General features: G+C 41.3%; 1 protein-coding gene across 1 annotated transcript in view; it reads right to left on the reverse strand.

Moving 5' to 3' along the window:
- The window catches only part of SNRK (SNF related kinase), a 48056-nt gene that overhangs the window by 7412 nt on the left and 23495 nt on the right, over window positions 1-17149 (reverse strand). The window contains 3 exon segments of the mRNA XM_030330672.1: window positions 434-568; window positions 2803-3015; window positions 8387-8528. Of these exon segments, the coding sequence (XP_030186532.1) occupies window positions 434-568; window positions 2803-3015; window positions 8387-8528 (490 nt within the window).

The following is a 17149-nucleotide window of genomic DNA, read 5'->3' on the forward strand; positions in this document are numbered from 1 at the left end:
GAAATCCTGAGCTAACACAATGGCACAGAAATGCCCTGGATGTTCTTAAAAATTATTTAAAAAAACTGAGGGAAAGTATGGCCTTGTTCCTGGAATGAAAAATTAAAGAAAATAACACATTAATACATATCAGATCTGGAAGAGTTTAATGGAAAATAGTTGACACACACTCAGCTGCTTCTCCAAACGTGTTTTCCTGGCCAGGCCAGCAGCCACAGCCCCTCTCCCCTGAACGCAGGAGGGAAGGTGTCCTTGGTGACAAAGGGACAGGACCCCCACACGCGGAGAGCCCATGCACGGCCTCTCCCATGAGGCCGCCACCCCTGTTTATATTCTCTTGCCCCAAAGAGTGATTAGGAAGCATTTTTGAAAAAGGGGTTCACTATTTCAAAACATTAAACTTACTAAAATCAGGGAGGATTTTTTTTCTCACCTAAACTGGGCCTTGATATTGCTAGGGCTTGCAGATCTGGTTTGTATTTCTTTCTCTTGTTTCTCCCTCAGGATCCTTTCAGCAAGCAGGAAGTATGTGGCCGTGATGTGGTTGTACCTGTTGGTTTCCAGGGCTCTGAGGAAAAGAAGGGGGAACAGACACAAGCCACGTCAGAGGGTTTGCTTTTTTACAAGCAGAACTGATTTTTTTTTTTTTTTTTTAGGTACAAGCAAACGAAGTCCAATGCCCTGGAATCTTTAAAATTATGAAAAAACACAGACAAGAGGAAAAAAAAAACAAACAAGTCATTATTTAGATCACTCCTGAAATTCTAAAAAATGACTCCATAAAAATGTCCAATTTGTAAGAAAAGTAAAAAATGCTGATAGCTGCCGAGCTGGGTGTCAGTTTTCCACACATAAAAAAGGTAGCAAAGCTTTCCAAGAATGTATGTGTTATCCAAAAATGTAATGTGTGTGTCAAAGTGTTTGTTTTCATTAAACTGGCTCACGTGCTCCCATCAGAGTAGGAAATGGCAGTGCCTATGAGACACTAATATCAATCAGAAAAATTAGGAAAAGTTTTTATTTTTACACTCTTTGCATTTATTGGCATTTTACACACTAATGAATTGTTAATGTATCTGAGAGCACGTCATTAGCCTCCTCTTTGAATAAAATCAACGTATTCATTCCTCCACTTCAAAGAGCGCTTGGAGTACCTAGTCTGGGCACGCACCGTGCGGCCAGGGGCTGTCGCGGCACACGCACAGGGCACACGGCCACCCGCTCTCCTGCAGCCGGCCTGGCCTGGGAACGGCAAGAGTGCGCGAAAAATGGTCTACCGGGCCCAGAAATACGTAACTGTACTTTGCAGAAACTTTCCATAGTAGAAAATGCACAGTGAAAGCACTCAGGAAAGAAGCAACACAGCGACCTGCTTTTCACAAAATGAACGGGGTTGCGGGGGGAAGGGTCACAGCTAAGGGGCTGGGCAGGCTGAGGGGCCACTCTGAAGGGCCCCCTGATGCAATTCAGGGCTCAGAACGACTTCTTAGAGTGGTTTCCTAAGCGGACTACCAGATAAGGACATTGGCCTGTGTTCGGGGAACCAAAACACGTGTCTTTGAGTTGAGGAGTCATGCTCAGGAGGAGACGTGAGCCACAGGCGAGACCTGAGACCAGCCTGGGGGAGCCTTGGGCCTCCCTTTCACCATGCACGTGCCCACTCGTGGACAGGAAAACAGGGTCACCTGACCCAGTGAGACTGCCCTTCCCTTCGGATTTCTCATTGAATTTACAGGAATTACAAATCGTTCTAAATGACACCCCTGCATGTATTTATTTAAGCTAAGAACATTAAGCCAATTCAGACAGATACAAAGAGCCTTCTATCCACTCAAAATGAAAAATCACTTTCTACACATTCCTAAAGCGAATGTCCTTGGCAGAAATAGCAAGTGTCCTGTTCATTTCCTGTTCATTTAGGTCATTAAATAGCCATGGATCAATCTGTGAAAACTCATAATGCAGCTGGCTATCTGTAGACATGTGTATTTACACCAAAATTTGAACCTGGTCTTTTTTTTTGTTTTGGGTTTTTTGCCCCCCAGAATATGTCCTCTTTCCATTATACCGTTTCATTCAACAGGTAACCAACTTTTGATTGTTCATTTGTGGAAATACTTCATAATTTTCTAGACAGGACCTCTTATAGGAACCAATCATTGCTAAACAAAGCACAGCATCTTATATTATCCCTAATTCCACATTTCTTAGGTTATTAAGACCTAGCTTTGGTTTTAAGGGATTTAATTAACAACTCTGTATCTTGTGGGTTCCAGGTTGCTGTGGCTCTGAAGGGCCAGAAAGTATCACAGCACGATGCAGCCAGTGATGATACCCAAGCCACCAGGCACGGCGGTGGCCCGCTAAAATGTTACTTACAACAATGTGTGACTGGCCCCATAAGACAAGCCCTGATTTAGAGGCTGTGGTCTGCCCCATTCTCCCTGCCCACTGTGGGACCAGCGGGAGACACGGCAACAAAGAGGATACTGCTGTGGATAAGACGTGCACTGGGATGCACAAGAGGCTACTCTAATCCCCCCCCTGTAGGAAGCGAGAGAGGCCACGTTACTTGCTGACACCGAGCAACGGTTTACTCGTTCACTAGTACAAAAATAAAAACACTAAAACAACAAAACCCACAAGACAGGCACCGGGCCGGGAACTCTAGAGATACATGACATAACCCCCGCCGGCTGGGAACTCTACCCATTATGGTGGCCACAAGCCCTGGCAAGTCAAGAGGAGAGCCCATCCGCGAATCCTAAACCCACGGCCCCGTGCGCACGAGTGCCGACATACTCCACAATGGCGTCTCGGTCCGCTATGTCCCCGAGCACCATGCGCTGAATGATGCTGTTGTGTTCCTCCTCCGAGAGGTTTTTGTATGACACAAGGGGGATGTTATACTTTGTGGCTGGCGAAGGGTCCACTCCTGAAGCCAAGGGTGATTCTCAATCTCTTTCCAAGGAGGCCCTTCTCTTGGGATCTCTCTGTAGCATCCGTGTGATAAGGCTGGAAAGGAAGGTAAGGTCACTGTTAGAGCGAACTGTTGGAAGGGATTAGTAACGGTGGATTATTTTATTCATCGGAATTGTTCCCTACATTTAGACCATCAAATCCATTAGGTTCACCGGTGGTGGTGGTGGTGGTGGTGGTGGTGGTGTGGCAGATGGGAATAAAGAAAATTCAGCGTCATCAAATTAATAAATAGAAAAACACAATTGCCGGATATACTGACAAGCCGAACAGCTTCCCATCATCTACAATTAACTCTCGGTATCAACATCTGTCCTTGATTAACTGTGGCTTAGCGGACATACCAGAACCAGCCACGATGATCAGCAATGACACACAGGATAGAGTGCATGAGCCACTTCGCTTCCGGAAAAATGAATGACCCTAAATGCCACATGCATCTTGTTTAAAATGCACCGTGCTGGCAAAACAGTAAATGCACACATACATCAAGATGGAAGGAAGGGGTACTCAGGTAAAAATGGAGTCAAAGCGGGAGTCTTAGGAGGCGAATGACAAAGCTAGCCTTTGACCTGACTGCTTCTGCTTTGGGTCTGAAGGCTACAGTGAGGTGCATAAAACAGAATATAATGTGTAGGGCCTACTGAAGGCAGGGGGCACAACTAGAGCCCTGGTAAGGAGCTGGGATCCCAGCTTGTGTTGAGAAATGGGAAACAAATCTACTGCTAAGATATCAGGCAGGAAACCTGCCTGCCTCGACACTGGCTGTGGAGGTCGGGCATGGAAATCTAAGAATTTCTAGCCAGAGGCGGCTCCTCAAACATGCCACATGTTTGTGGTCCAAATTAATAATATGTGCGTGGAACACACAGGAAGAAGTTAATTTAAAGTGATTTAAGCTGGAGGTGCTCCTGGGCTCCTACAAGAAGGAAATGCAAACCCCTCTCTGTAGCAATGGAACCGAAAGAACTCCCCACATATTACAAAGAATACCAACCTCACAGTCAAAAAATATAAAAGAAACAAGCACCTGTAGCAGGAACAAAAAAACACACAACAGCAAAATCAGAATGCAGTCTTCAAATACTGAATTTTTCAGACACAGACTGTAACTGTGTTGAATATGCTTAAGACATGCAGAAGCCTATCAGATTCTGTATCTCCCCCTCTCTCTGTCCCTCCCCAGCTCACATTTGTCTCTCCTCTCCTCAAAAATAACAAACATAAAAAAAATAAAAAAAAAAAAAGACATGGAGAAGCCTTGGGGTGTCTGGATGGCTCAGTCGGTTAAGCGCATGAACTTTGGCTCAGATCATGATCTCACATGATCTCACATGTTCAGCCCCATGTCAGGCTCTGTGCTGACAGCTCAGAGCCTGGCACCTGCTTTGGATTCTGTGTCTCCCTCTCTCTCAAAAATAAAGAAACACTTAAAAAAAAAAAAAAAAAAAAAAAAAAGGTGGGTGGAGGGGCCTGGGTGGCTTAGTAGGTTAAGCCTACTCTTGATGTCAGCTCAGGTCATGATCTCATGGTTCCTGAGATCAAGCCCCGCATTAGGCTCTGCACTGACAGTGTGGAGCCTGCTTGGGATTCTCTCCCTCTGCCCCTCCTCTGCTCTTTCTCTCTCTCAAAATAAGTAAACATTAAAAAAAAAAAAGCAATGGACAATTTTTAAAAATTAGGCATAAGAGAATTAGAATTCAAGACAGAGCCAAAGAAATAACCCTGCATTGGTGGACTAAGAGTAGAAAATATGAAGGTTAAAAGACATGATGGGACAAGAGTGAAAATACCTAACGCACATCTAACCCAAGTTCCAGAAGGGAATGAGGGAATGGGCAAGAAACTGTCTTTGAATGGCTAAGGATTCAATGGCTTATATATAATGGCTAAGGATTTTCCAAATTCATGGAAGAAAACAAATCCTGATCCAGGAAGCCCAACACATCCTAAACAGAATGAACAGAAGCTCTCAAAGCAGCCTGAGAAGAGACAAATCACCCATGCACGAACAACAGGAGGTTGAACCGCTAACTTCCCAATAGCAACAAGACATATCAGAAGGTGTAGAATAACATCTTCAATAACCTGAGAAAGATCACATGTAACATAAAGCTATCTTCAATGAAAAACTGAGAAAGCTGATCACCAACAAATGCTCATCAAAGAAATTCTAAAGGGTATAATTTTGGCAGAAGAATGTGATCCCAAGTAGAAGGATATACAAAGTTCTTATGAAACATCTGGGTAATTCTAAACAATTTTTACTACATATATAATACTGTCTAATTTGTGGAGTTAAAAAAAAAAGGTTACTGAAATATTGAATGATACAGTATTCTAAGGATTTTGGGTTGTTTGGGAAGAGAATAAACATAAGGATTAACTTTCAATTTTATTAAATTAAGTATACAAACATGTATGTGTGTGTTAAAACAGGCTATAACTTCCAAGCTAGTTGAAGGGAGAGAGCCAAATAAGGCGAAAAAGAAAAACTTCCATCAATCCCAAAGAAGAACAGACAAAAAGAAAAAAAAAAAAAAAGAAAAGAAAAGAAACAGAGAAAAGGAGGACAAATATGAAGCATATAAAAAGAACATAAATACATCTACATCTTTCAGTGAACACAATAAATATGAATGGGAAACTCTCTGATTAAAAGACAAGAATGCTTAGATGGCTCCGAAAACAGCTCCCAGCTGTTAAAAAAAAAAAAAAAAGATGTACTTAAAACGAAGATGATAAAAGGTTTATTTAAAGGAAAAGGGGGCGCCTGGGTGGCGCAGTCGGTTAAGCGTCCGACTTCAGCCAGGTCACGATCTCGCGGTCCGTGAGTTCGAGCCCCGCGTCAGGCTCTGGGCTGATGGCTCAGAGCCTGGAGCCTGTTTCCGATTCTGTGTCTCCCCTCCTCTCTGCCCCTCCCCCGTTCATGCTCTGTCTCTCTCTGTCCCAAAAATAAATAAACGTTGAAAAAAAAAAAATTTAAAAAAAAAAGGAAAAGAATGGAAAACTATATAGCATACATAAATGCTAACCAAAGATGACAGGTTTGGCTAGCTAAAACTAGATAACACAGATTGACTTTAAGGCAAAAAGCATCATTAGAGATAAGGAGTGATATGTAAGTTCAATTCACTGGTAAGATACAACACTTCGCACCTGGTAACATTGCCTCAAAACAATCAAATAAGAAACTGACAGACCTCCAAGAATAAAACAGTAAATCTACCATCACAGTGGAAGAATATCTTAGTAAGTGATATATCAAGTAATTAATCAAAAAACTCAGAAAAGATGTATGTAATTTTAAACGGCATAATTAACAAGCTTGATCTTAAGGTATATAGAACTGACCCCAACAATTGGAAAATATACATTCTTTTCCAGAACAAAAGGATCCTTTACAAAAATTGACTCCATGCTATGCATTAAGCAAGCCTCAACAATTTGAAACAAACAAACAAAAAACTAGTTACTATATAGACTATATTCTTGAACTACAATGCAATTAAGTTCGAAATGAAGAAGAGAAAGCTAATTACAAAAACTCTATACACTTGGAAATGTAAAACTCCCTTCTAAAAACTTACAGGTTAAATAAACCATTTGAAACTAGAAAATCCTCAGAACTGAATAACAGGTCTATAAATCAAAACTAGTTAAGATGCCATAAAAATGGTGCCAGAAGGCAATTTATATAGCCATAACTCTGACATTAGAACAGGAAAATTTGTGAGCTGAGTATCCAACATAAGATGGGGGGGGGGGGGGGGGAAGAAAAGAGGAAGAATTAGCCCATGAAACAGGTAGAAGGAAAATAATACAGATAAAATTCACAACATAAAACAAAAAATACAAGCAAATTAATAAAGATAAAAGGCAGTTCTTTGAAAAAGACTAATAAAATGAACAAACTTCAGGTAAGACTTATCAAGAGAAGGCAAAAACTATCAATATTGGAATGATAACATGCAACATCCCCATTGATCTATACACTTTACAAATATAATCAGAAAATATAAATACTTAAGGCCAATAAATTTGAAAATTGACATAAAATGGACAAACTCCTTAAAAAACAAGTTAGCAAAACTGATATAGGAAAAAGCAGAAAAATGAATGGTCCTACGATTACTAAAAATAATCCCTCTAGGAGGGAGAAACAGAAGGCTTCTAAGATATTACTACTGTTCTATTTCTTAAGCTAGAACAGGTTCTACCACTGTCACATCATTAGTAGCTGGAGAAGCCAGTATCTGAATCCAAAGAGTTTGAGTATGTAAATTCTTAACCATCCACCACACGGCTTAAGATGGGGCTCCAGGGGCACCTGGGTGGCTCAGTCGGTTAAGCGGCCGACTTCGGCTCAGGTCATGATCTCGCGGTCCATGAGTTCGAGCCCCACGTCAGGCTCTGTGCTGACAGCTCAGAGCCTGGAGCCTGTTTCAGATTCTGTGTCTCCCTCTCTCTGACCCTCCCCCGTTCATGCTCTGCCTCTCTCTGTCTCAAAAATAAATAAACATTAAAAAAATTAAAAAAAAAAAAAAAAAAAAAAAAAAAAAAAGATGGGGCTCCACTTGGAGAAAAGATGTCTCAAGCTATCAGATTTTCTTACCAGCTGATGGGAAAAACTAAACTCTTTGCTACTACAGCAAAATCCTTTAAGCAGTAGCTACAATCTCAGCTGAACTTACTTAAAAATATCACTCATTTAAAAAATAATAATAATAATCACACACACGCAATGTCAATGAAATACTGAGCTTCTAACAGTTCTTCTATATTTGTCACTACGTTTATCATAGAACTATAAAGTACTCTAAATTCCAAAGAGTCAACTTGAGTGTACTTTTGTTTGCTGGCTTCCCACGGTCCTATAAACCAAAACAGAGCTCTTCTGTCGACTGGGGAGAGTCATGTCGTGAATAAAATCACGGGACACCTTATGTAACACCAAAATGGTGTGTTGGTGGTTTCAGGATGGGATATTTCAGGATGGGACATGCCTTAACTTTTCTCTGGAATTTAAAGTAATTCCAGGTGGTCTTGCTTTTTTGCTGATGCAAAAAGAGAAAGGTAGTTCCCATGGTAATATCTTCATTTCAAGTGAGTAACTAGCGTTCTTGGAGGCTGAAGAGGCATGCAATGGATTTCAAGAAAACAAATATATTTAAGAAACAGACTAATACATTTTGTACTCTAATATCAAATTTCAAGTCATATTCTGGGTTGACCCCCCAAATACACTTAACAAGAACAAAATATCAAGTTTGAAAATTAAAAGAAACCCAGATGCTCAGGTGCTGAAGTCACCTCAAATTTTTTTGACGTGTGAATAAAATAAAACTTCTGGTTTTTATAGGAGTACTTAAGTTTCCACATTCTTTTTTTGTTTGTTTTTACTTACTCTTTACACTCTTTGGACACATGGGATGGTACTGTATATTTGCAATCCATGATCATGGTCAATGTCTCACTGTCATTGGCCTCTTGAAAGGGTGGCTGTCCACACACCAACATGAAAAGGATCACTCCCAGACTCCAAATATCTACAAATTAAAAGACAGACTGTTAAATACTGGACGAGTTAGAAAACCAAAAACACTAAGAAGAGCAAAAGCAGACTAACAACATTATTTTATTTGAATAGTGAAAAGCATTTATATCTCAAAACAATAACAACAACAACAACAACAACAAACATTTAGGGAAGAAAACTTAAGCCCCAATAAGGCAGGGAAGGTATCTGTCTTGTTCACTGTTTTTCTATTCACTTCAGCCACAGGGTGAATGGTCAATAAATGTTCAACAAATTAATTCATTTATTCATTAGTTAATGGCAAGAACATCAAGTGGAAAGTCACAATCAAGGTTCCCAAACCACTGGACAACAGACTGCTGTTTTTCTCATGACATTATTTACCAGAGGAAAAAGCTATTAATACTCTGAGACATGAAACGGATCTTGCCTAATATCACAATTATCTCAGGTGTTCTTTACCTCGATCCTGGTTAGAGAACCAGATAATGTTAAGTCACAGTCACAGTCATTTTATAGTTAAGAAAATTAAAATTCAGAGAGAACAGAACTGTTTCTGTGTTGTCAATAAAGAAAAAGACAGGTTATATATTATTTCCAAGGCCAGAGCTAGGTCTGAACGTGTAAGTAACCAGGAGCCACACTGTGGCTTAAAAACAGCAGAGGCTACTTAAAGAAAGCACTGGAAAAGACAGTAGGTTTTCCATCACTGTAAGTATTTCAGCAAAGGCTGAGCAACTGTCTAACATTCTACATAAGACATTCCTGTACTGACTGTAAGTCTGGACGAGCTGACATCTGAGGACCCTTCCAACTGTAGCATTAGATTAAGTCCCACAATAACAAATAACCCCCTACACTTCTTGCCATTAAATAACAAACTCACCAATCAGCTGGAAAAATGATGGCTTTTCAAATGAAAAAAGGAGGACTCCATTTAGGAAGGATAGCACAAATCATTCATTCATTCCAGAAACTAAAGTACAGACATGCTACATAAACATTCATATAACAAGAGATGATGAATTCAAGAAGCTTTCTACCAGAAAAAGGCCACCACAAAGAATGGAGAGGCAAGCCACGTGGACTTTGTCACCACATCTGTTAATACTCAACTGCTATTTTCACTTAACCTTAAACACTCAAACTAATGAAGGATCCATATTATTTTCCAGCAGAATCACAATTTGTTAATAAAATTATCTTTTCCTTGGTCCAAACTAAACAAAGAAGGCAATAAGGCAGAAACCCAAAATTATAAACACTTGTGACTTTTTTGTATGTATACGATAAATTTTACTAAGGATGCTTCAGTGGAAATTAGTGAAACAGATGGAAAAATCTACTAAAATTAAAACATTACATATGTAAGAATGAAAGAGACCTAAAGAGCATTCAGTCTGAACCTTAAGCTCTGCAGTGTCCCTAAGAGGTCTGCCTGGCATTGCTTATAGGATGCATGAATTATGTGACCTACCGCCCCAGGACAGCAAGCTGGCTCCACTCACTGACCCACATTTCTTTACCTTGATCTTGGAATGCAGAGGGCCATCCCCGTGCAAAGTCCAACAATCTGCATAATGGTGGCTAGCTGCACCCGCTCTTTAAACCTCTGGTGAGAAGAATTTATAATCCCAATTCTAGTTGTAACTTAGTAGGAATTTCAAAGGAAATTTACCTAAGTTGATGGTTAACTTAAACCCTCTTTGAACAACCTGAACCTGCTATTTTGAGGGGTCACCTGCCCCAACTCCCAAGCCACTACTGTGAACAAGTGGCAATTACATTTATTCTCCTTTAACGCAGTGTCCCTCCCTCATTTCACAAAGCAGTTATATTCTAGAAACTCACGATAAAGTAAACTCACCTTTTCAATGGTGTTCACTACACAAGGAGGGAAATACACCACATTTTTTTTTTTTTTGGTTCGTTTATTTTATTTTGTGTTATTTTATTTTTGGCTATCTCTTCTCCGAAGAAGGGAAAGGGATTTTAAATGGCTCGCAATAAAAATGCATAAAAATAAAAATCAGGGTAGTTAAAATAAAAACTTTCTTCTGTTGTTCAAATATTGACAATGTCTGAGGTTACTACTATAACCAAGCCTAACCATTAATACACATGTATTTGAGACACACTAAATTCGTCTTTCCATATAAATCCTACAAAACAACAATTTCTATAAAATGAATCTGGTTACATTATTTCTTCTACCATCTCGTATTTCAACCGTGAATAAACTAGTTTGTTTTTTTAGCTTTTTACTTTTTCTCTATGCTTAATTGGAGATGATATCTGACAGTGCAACTACACAAAGCTTAGGTTTTAAAAGCATAAGCAATAATATAAATATCAACTAATAATTACCCCCAAGTTCTTATCAGGTTAAAGAAAACTTTCTGTTAAATATCAACCTCAACAGTAACAAGGAAGTCCAATTCTTTGGAAAGGTTCTCTGCAGGATCATTTCTCCAAGCAAACTCACACACTCCACTTGCTAGGAAGTGGTGCACGATCAGAAGAGTAAAAGAAGAAAAATAACATAAATATATATACTGTTTCCACTGCTTCCGGTCAAAGATCCAATAATTTCTGAACGTACAGATGCTGAATATTTGAGAAATGTGGAAAAATAATTCGATGCCTGGTAGTCTGCAAAGCTAAGTGACATCAGGCAAAGGATCTAAACTAGACGAGAACAGCAGTGCGGTCAGGGGGACAAAGTTTTAGAAAGGGCAAATGACCCTCTCACTGGGACAATCTGATTATTCACGGGGCCGCTTATGCCATTTATTTATTTTCCAGACTTTTAATTTCTCTTCTTATTCTACTGTCTTGGAATGATTTTACTTTTCCATCCTAAGGCCAAAGGAAAGAGATAAAAAGTCACTAAATAAACACAAAGTGGTATGACTTTAGCCAAGTGATTTAAACGTGTTTCTCCACTGTTCAATGGGCACAGTAGAAATAACGCACTTCCTCTTAACTTTGTGGGTATTAAACAGAAAACTCGAATGCGCGCCGGGTATTCCGGACAGAGCCCAGCACACATTCTAAGGAGGCTGCAATGCCTCGCCCCCATCCGTCTGTGTTGGGCGGGCACTGCTCCTGAGCACAGGGGACACAGAGATGAATGGGGGACACCCGTGCCCTTACAGGACTCCCAATTCACTGTGAGAAACAGACGACAGATAGCTCAGAAGGCACAAAGCCAACAAGAAACACCAGTGGAGATGAGGGGAGAGGAACAGGAAAGGCCTCTTGGCAATACAGCTAAAAAAGGTGGTAATTCATAATCTTGGATCCCCAGGACAAGACAGGTGGTATCAGAGGGCTAAGAACGGCAACAAGAAAGATTATCTATTACTTTCCCCTCAAATGGGGGAGGGAGTTGGCACACATCTTAATAAAAATTCCTTTTTTAAGATTTTTAAATTTAAGTTTATTTATTTGAGAGAGAGAGTATGTGCTCATGCGTAAGCAGGGGAGGAGCAGAGGAAAGAGAGAGAATCCCAAGCCGGCTCCGACGCTGTCAGCACAGAGCCTGATGCGGGGCTCAAGCTCACGAACTGTGAGATCATGACCTGAGCCAAAACCAAGAGTCAGACACTTAACTGACTGAGCCACACAGGCACCCCTAAAAATTCATTTTTGTATTTTAAAATATCTTTTTCCATTAAAAAAAAACTTGCTTATAAAACTACACACTCCCGAGGTATAGATCATAGACTCAGCTTGAGATTCGCCAAGTCTTTATGGGGGATGGATGGAGGGAGACAGGTGAGAGAAAGAGCATGGAATGGGGATTTTCTATTATTTTTTATTTTTTAAAAATGTTAACGGAATTGTTTATTGTACACAGGTTAACAAATATCAGCCATCTGAAAAATCAAACTTAATGTTTTGACTTCAGACCCAGGTATAGGCCCTTGGTTAAAAAAAATGGAAAAAGAAAATATTACTTAATACATATAGCTCTTCTGGTTAAAAAAAAAAAAAAAACACTTCCAACTTATGGAACCGTGGGAAGGGGTGGAAAGATAATGAAGTCCTTGTTAATATAAAGGCTGGGAGTTACTGGTCTCCCTCGAGCTGCCAAAAATGAGCAGTGAAGTCTCCTTTAGCTGCTAACATTCAGTAGGTCAACTGTCATAACACAGTTTAATTATGCCATTTCTAGGGTTGGAGGTGGAGTTTAAACTACAAAGATCATTTTAGGAAGGCTAACAAAAGATCAAAATGAAAACAAAACAGTCTAAAAGAACATACTAACAATTTGAGGAAACACTACTGTCAAAGGGTGGGCGGGGGTGGCTGGAGGGTGTCATGACTGCTGAGAGGTCTTCTAAAAAGTCATTTCTGAAGTGAATTATCTAGAGACCAAAAAAAAAAAAAAAAAGAGCAGGGATTAGAAAGTAATAAAAATGGGAAGACCAGGAGAAAAGTTCTAGGCAGAAACCTCTATTTTTTTCTTCTCACTTTCTTTTATCAGTGTAGCCATCAGTCACGAAAGCAGCAACAGAATGTTCTAAAACCACTACAGACGAAGTACGGCACCTTTCACGACACCCCTTAAAACCGGCAGGATTTAAGCAAACACTTTTCAGTTCCAACTGTGGTTAGCAGTAACCGACGTATGACCCAAAATGAATGTAGAAAGCAATGCTTTCTTAGAAGAGCAGCACTGTTACAGAAGCGTGTCGGTCTCACGACCTTTGTTTCTGGTACCGGGGTCTTCCGGTGTGAATTCCTACCTACACAACAGGATCTACATCTGCATTCAAAACCACCTAGAGCTCCGGATGCTGAAGATTCTTGTTCCCAACAAGATCAGTGGTTGGTTCTGAGGGGCCTGACTAGAGACCACTCTCCAAGTGGTAACAGTGGGGTAGACAAGGAATGAAGAATTTGGACAAGTCCATGTTTTAGGGTATCTACCTTATTTCCGGTTTTACCAACACTCCAGTTAGAAGCAACTTTCTATTATTTAACCAGCAATCATTTCTTCTCTTAAAAAGAAAGTTAGAATAGGGGCGCCTGGGTGGCTCAGTCGATTAAGCGTCTGACTCTTGATCTCGGCACAGGTCATGACCTCATGACTTCATGGTTCATGAGTTCGAGCTCTGCGTCAGGGCAATACTCACTATTAGTGTGGAGCCTGCTTGGGATTCTTTTTCCCTCTCTCTGTCCCTCCCCGGCTCATGTGCTCTTTCTCAAAATAAATAAATAAACTTAAAAAAAAAAGACAATCAGTGGGGTGCCTGGGTGGCTCAGTCGGTTTGGCATCCAACTTCGGCTCAGGTCGTGATCTCACGGCTCATGAGTTCGAGCCCCGCGGCGGGCCTTGTGCCGACAGCTCAGAGCCTGGAGCCTGCTTCCGATTCTGTGTCTCCCCCTCCCTCTGCCCCTCCCCCACCCACGCTCTGTCTCTCTCTTCCAAAAATAAATAAACATTAAAAAAAAAGAAAAAAAAAAAGAAAGAATGAATGCCATCACTCAAACCTACTTCAAAACAGTTCTTTCCCATACCTGAATCCACCTGGGGACTTCAAAACTCAATGCTGTCCAAACTAAGCTCGTCACTTTGTACCCAAGCGCATTTGTCTCATTTGGGTTCTAGTGTGGTCTGTGGCACCTCCACCTACCAATCAAAACTTAGGAGGCATCCTGGACTCTGTACCACAGGTGTCCCCTCCCTTCCACATCAGGAAGATCGTGCCAGTTCCGACATGGGCCCACAGTCCTCCAGGGCTCCTACTGCTGACCTCCAGCTCCCCGAGATCCCCCCAAACCGCCCTCCCAGCTGGCAACCAGGGCATCGCCGTGGTGAGCTGTAATCGCAGACGTTTTCCTCCATTACCCGGAGCTCCAGAGCAGCACATGTCCCCTGCATCCTCAGAAGTTTGCTGAACGAAACCGACCTGAAGCTAAAGAGACGGCAAACGCTTCTGCAAATACGGTTTGGACAGGACGCCCCAGAAGGCAGCCGCCGCGGAGGTCCTCGGTACGCGGGCAGTGGGCAGTTACGGATGGCTTTCAAATAAAAGCTAGGAGGGAAAGGAGAGGGAGTATCTGGAGTGGGGACAGAGGGGTATCAGTGAAAACAAGCTGCAGTTTCTTTTAGTGAGGGGTTTAACGCCTGGCGCAAACCTGTCTTTTCAAGTCGAAAGAAAATAGGAAAAAGTTCACGAAGTCCGAAGGTTATCAAACGTGTGGGACGGCACACGTTCACGCAAGTGCAAACCCGACAAGCAGCAGACACCCTTCCAACTCCGCATTCTTTCATAAATCACCTCACAAATCTGATTTTAGCAACCTCGGTAGATGGAGAGCGAAAGATAGTGATTTCCTTCAGTGCGGCCTAATGAAAAAGCATGCCTGGGCTAAAGCATCCGAGAGACCTGGGTTCAAATCCTACCTTGGCCATTTAATTAGCTCTGTATTCTTGGCCAAGTTATACCTGCCTTCTGTGCCTCTGAGTTTTCTCTCCTACAAAAGGTGGACACCACCGCTCAGCTGGCGATTTCCGTGAGGGTGTCCAGGCAAAAAGTGCCACACGGATCCCCGCAGGACATGGAAGGATTGATAAAAATCCTTGCCTCGAAGTGAAGGAGTGAGACTGGTAGGGAAAAGCGAAAGGAATTTTATATTTTTTATTCAATATACTTCTGTACTATTTGAATTCTCTTACAAGAACATTCATTTATATTCATTTATTGCTTATAAAAAAGTAATTAAAAATTAGCTGTGCTTAACAGAACATTACGAAGTGTACATACTTCAACGGGAGAAGCAGAAGCGTCTTTAGAAGGATGCCAAGGTAATGCGGTAATAAAAAAAAAAAAAGCCTGCTCACTGAGACAGTGATTCTCAACCTGTACGTCTGGGGACACTAGATTCCGTAAGATTCCCTTGATAAATTCACAGACCCATCTCTCCACAGCATGAACAGTTACAATTATCTTAGCTTTAATTTGTAGCACAAATAACTTCTGCCAAGGACCAAAAGTACTTCAAGTATTCAACTCGGGGTCTTGTGCAGCAAGGGGAGTCCGGTCAGTGCTGCCGGCCACTCACCCTCCGGCCCGTCTCTGCGCTTCAGACACACCCGCGGGTTCCCAAGGGGAAGGGGACGCCGGAGCCACAACCGCCGCAGCGCGGCCCACCTCGGGGACAATCCCGGAGTCTGTTTCCGAACCCCCACCTAGCCGAACAGCCCCTCAAGGCACTGCTCAACATGCAGGTGAGGCAAGAGTCCTTTCCAAATCCACAGCTTTCCAGGGCGCCTGGGTGGCTCAGTCGGTTAAGCGGCCAACTTCGGCCCAGGTCATGATCTCACGGTCTGTGAGTTCGAGCCCCGCGTCGGGCTCTGTGCTGACAGCTCGGAGCCTGGAGCCTGTTTCAGATTCTGTGTCTCCCTCTCTCTGGCCCTCCCCCATTCATGCTTTGTCTCTCTCTGTCTCAAAAATAAATAAACGCTAAAAAAAAAAAAAAAAAAAAAAAAAAAAAAAAACCAAATCCACAGCTTTCCAAAACTACACTTTTTAAAAAACACCTTGTGAAGACGAGATGCTTCCTTTTACAAGCTTTTGGAAAAATCAAAATCTCTAGTTTTTGTCCCGTTATTATAACACCGGCCCCAAGTCTAATGTTCCTATTTTAGAAACACTTTTCCAACGTGGAAACAAGGGCCATCAGCATGGCCCCATGCACACGAGCACATTCCTCTCCTAGGAATTTCAACACAGATGCTCTTCAAAGAGGGGGCTACTGCCACGGACGCACGGCAACCGGAAGTTCAGTTTTCAGAAGAGACTTCACACTTCAACTCCCGCAAGAGTATGACCGACACAAACCTCACAAGCAGAACACTGGTCTAGAAAGGAGGAATGCTGAGATGTAGTATCAGGTCTAAAAGCCTCTGATTCGATTTGTCTAGACAAACAACATAAACCATGCCGATTGAAGAACTATATGAGTAGCATTTTATACATGTGAAGTCTGCTTGATGCTTCAGTTTAGTATCTGGTGGAGTGCTATGATGTTTTCTTAAATTTATTCTAAAAGCAGAGCTTTCTGTATAAGGTTGAAGTATGCTAACGTAAGACAAATATACAAGCCATGAAAATACCAGTTAATAAAAATCATCTGCATATGCCAACTCCCGCGGGTTTTCTTTCAAAAGGCATGCAGTGTTTAATGCAACACATACAGTTTTCTGGGTGTGGGGGATAAAAGTCAAGTGAAGTTTGCCCTTTGACACAACACAGCATTGCCCTAGAGTCCCCAAAAAGGTTTAAGCTTGTCAAAAGACTTTTTTAATTCTCATTTGAGGATAAAGAGAAAAAAAAAACAACTTTAAAATACTGTATTTGCTATAATAAGATTCAAAATTCAAAATATTGGTTCTTCAAAGGTTTGATTTTGGCTAGTTCTCCATACCTAACACCTAAACAGGCATGTGGTTGAGAAGTGTATACAACTTCTCTTCCTACATTACAAAACACAAACAAACAAAAAATCAGCATGTTATACCTTTCTAGGAATAACAATCAACATACAACCTGATTGGTTCCACATAGGATATGACTTTCAGATTATTCCTCCATATTAAAACTTTAGCTAGAAAGT

The sequence above is a fragment of the Lynx canadensis genome, chromosome C2 (assembly GCF_007474595.2).
Source record: "Lynx canadensis isolate LIC74 chromosome C2, mLynCan4.pri.v2, whole genome shotgun sequence".
Lineage (NCBI taxonomy): Eukaryota > Metazoa > Chordata > Mammalia > Carnivora > Felidae > Lynx > Lynx canadensis.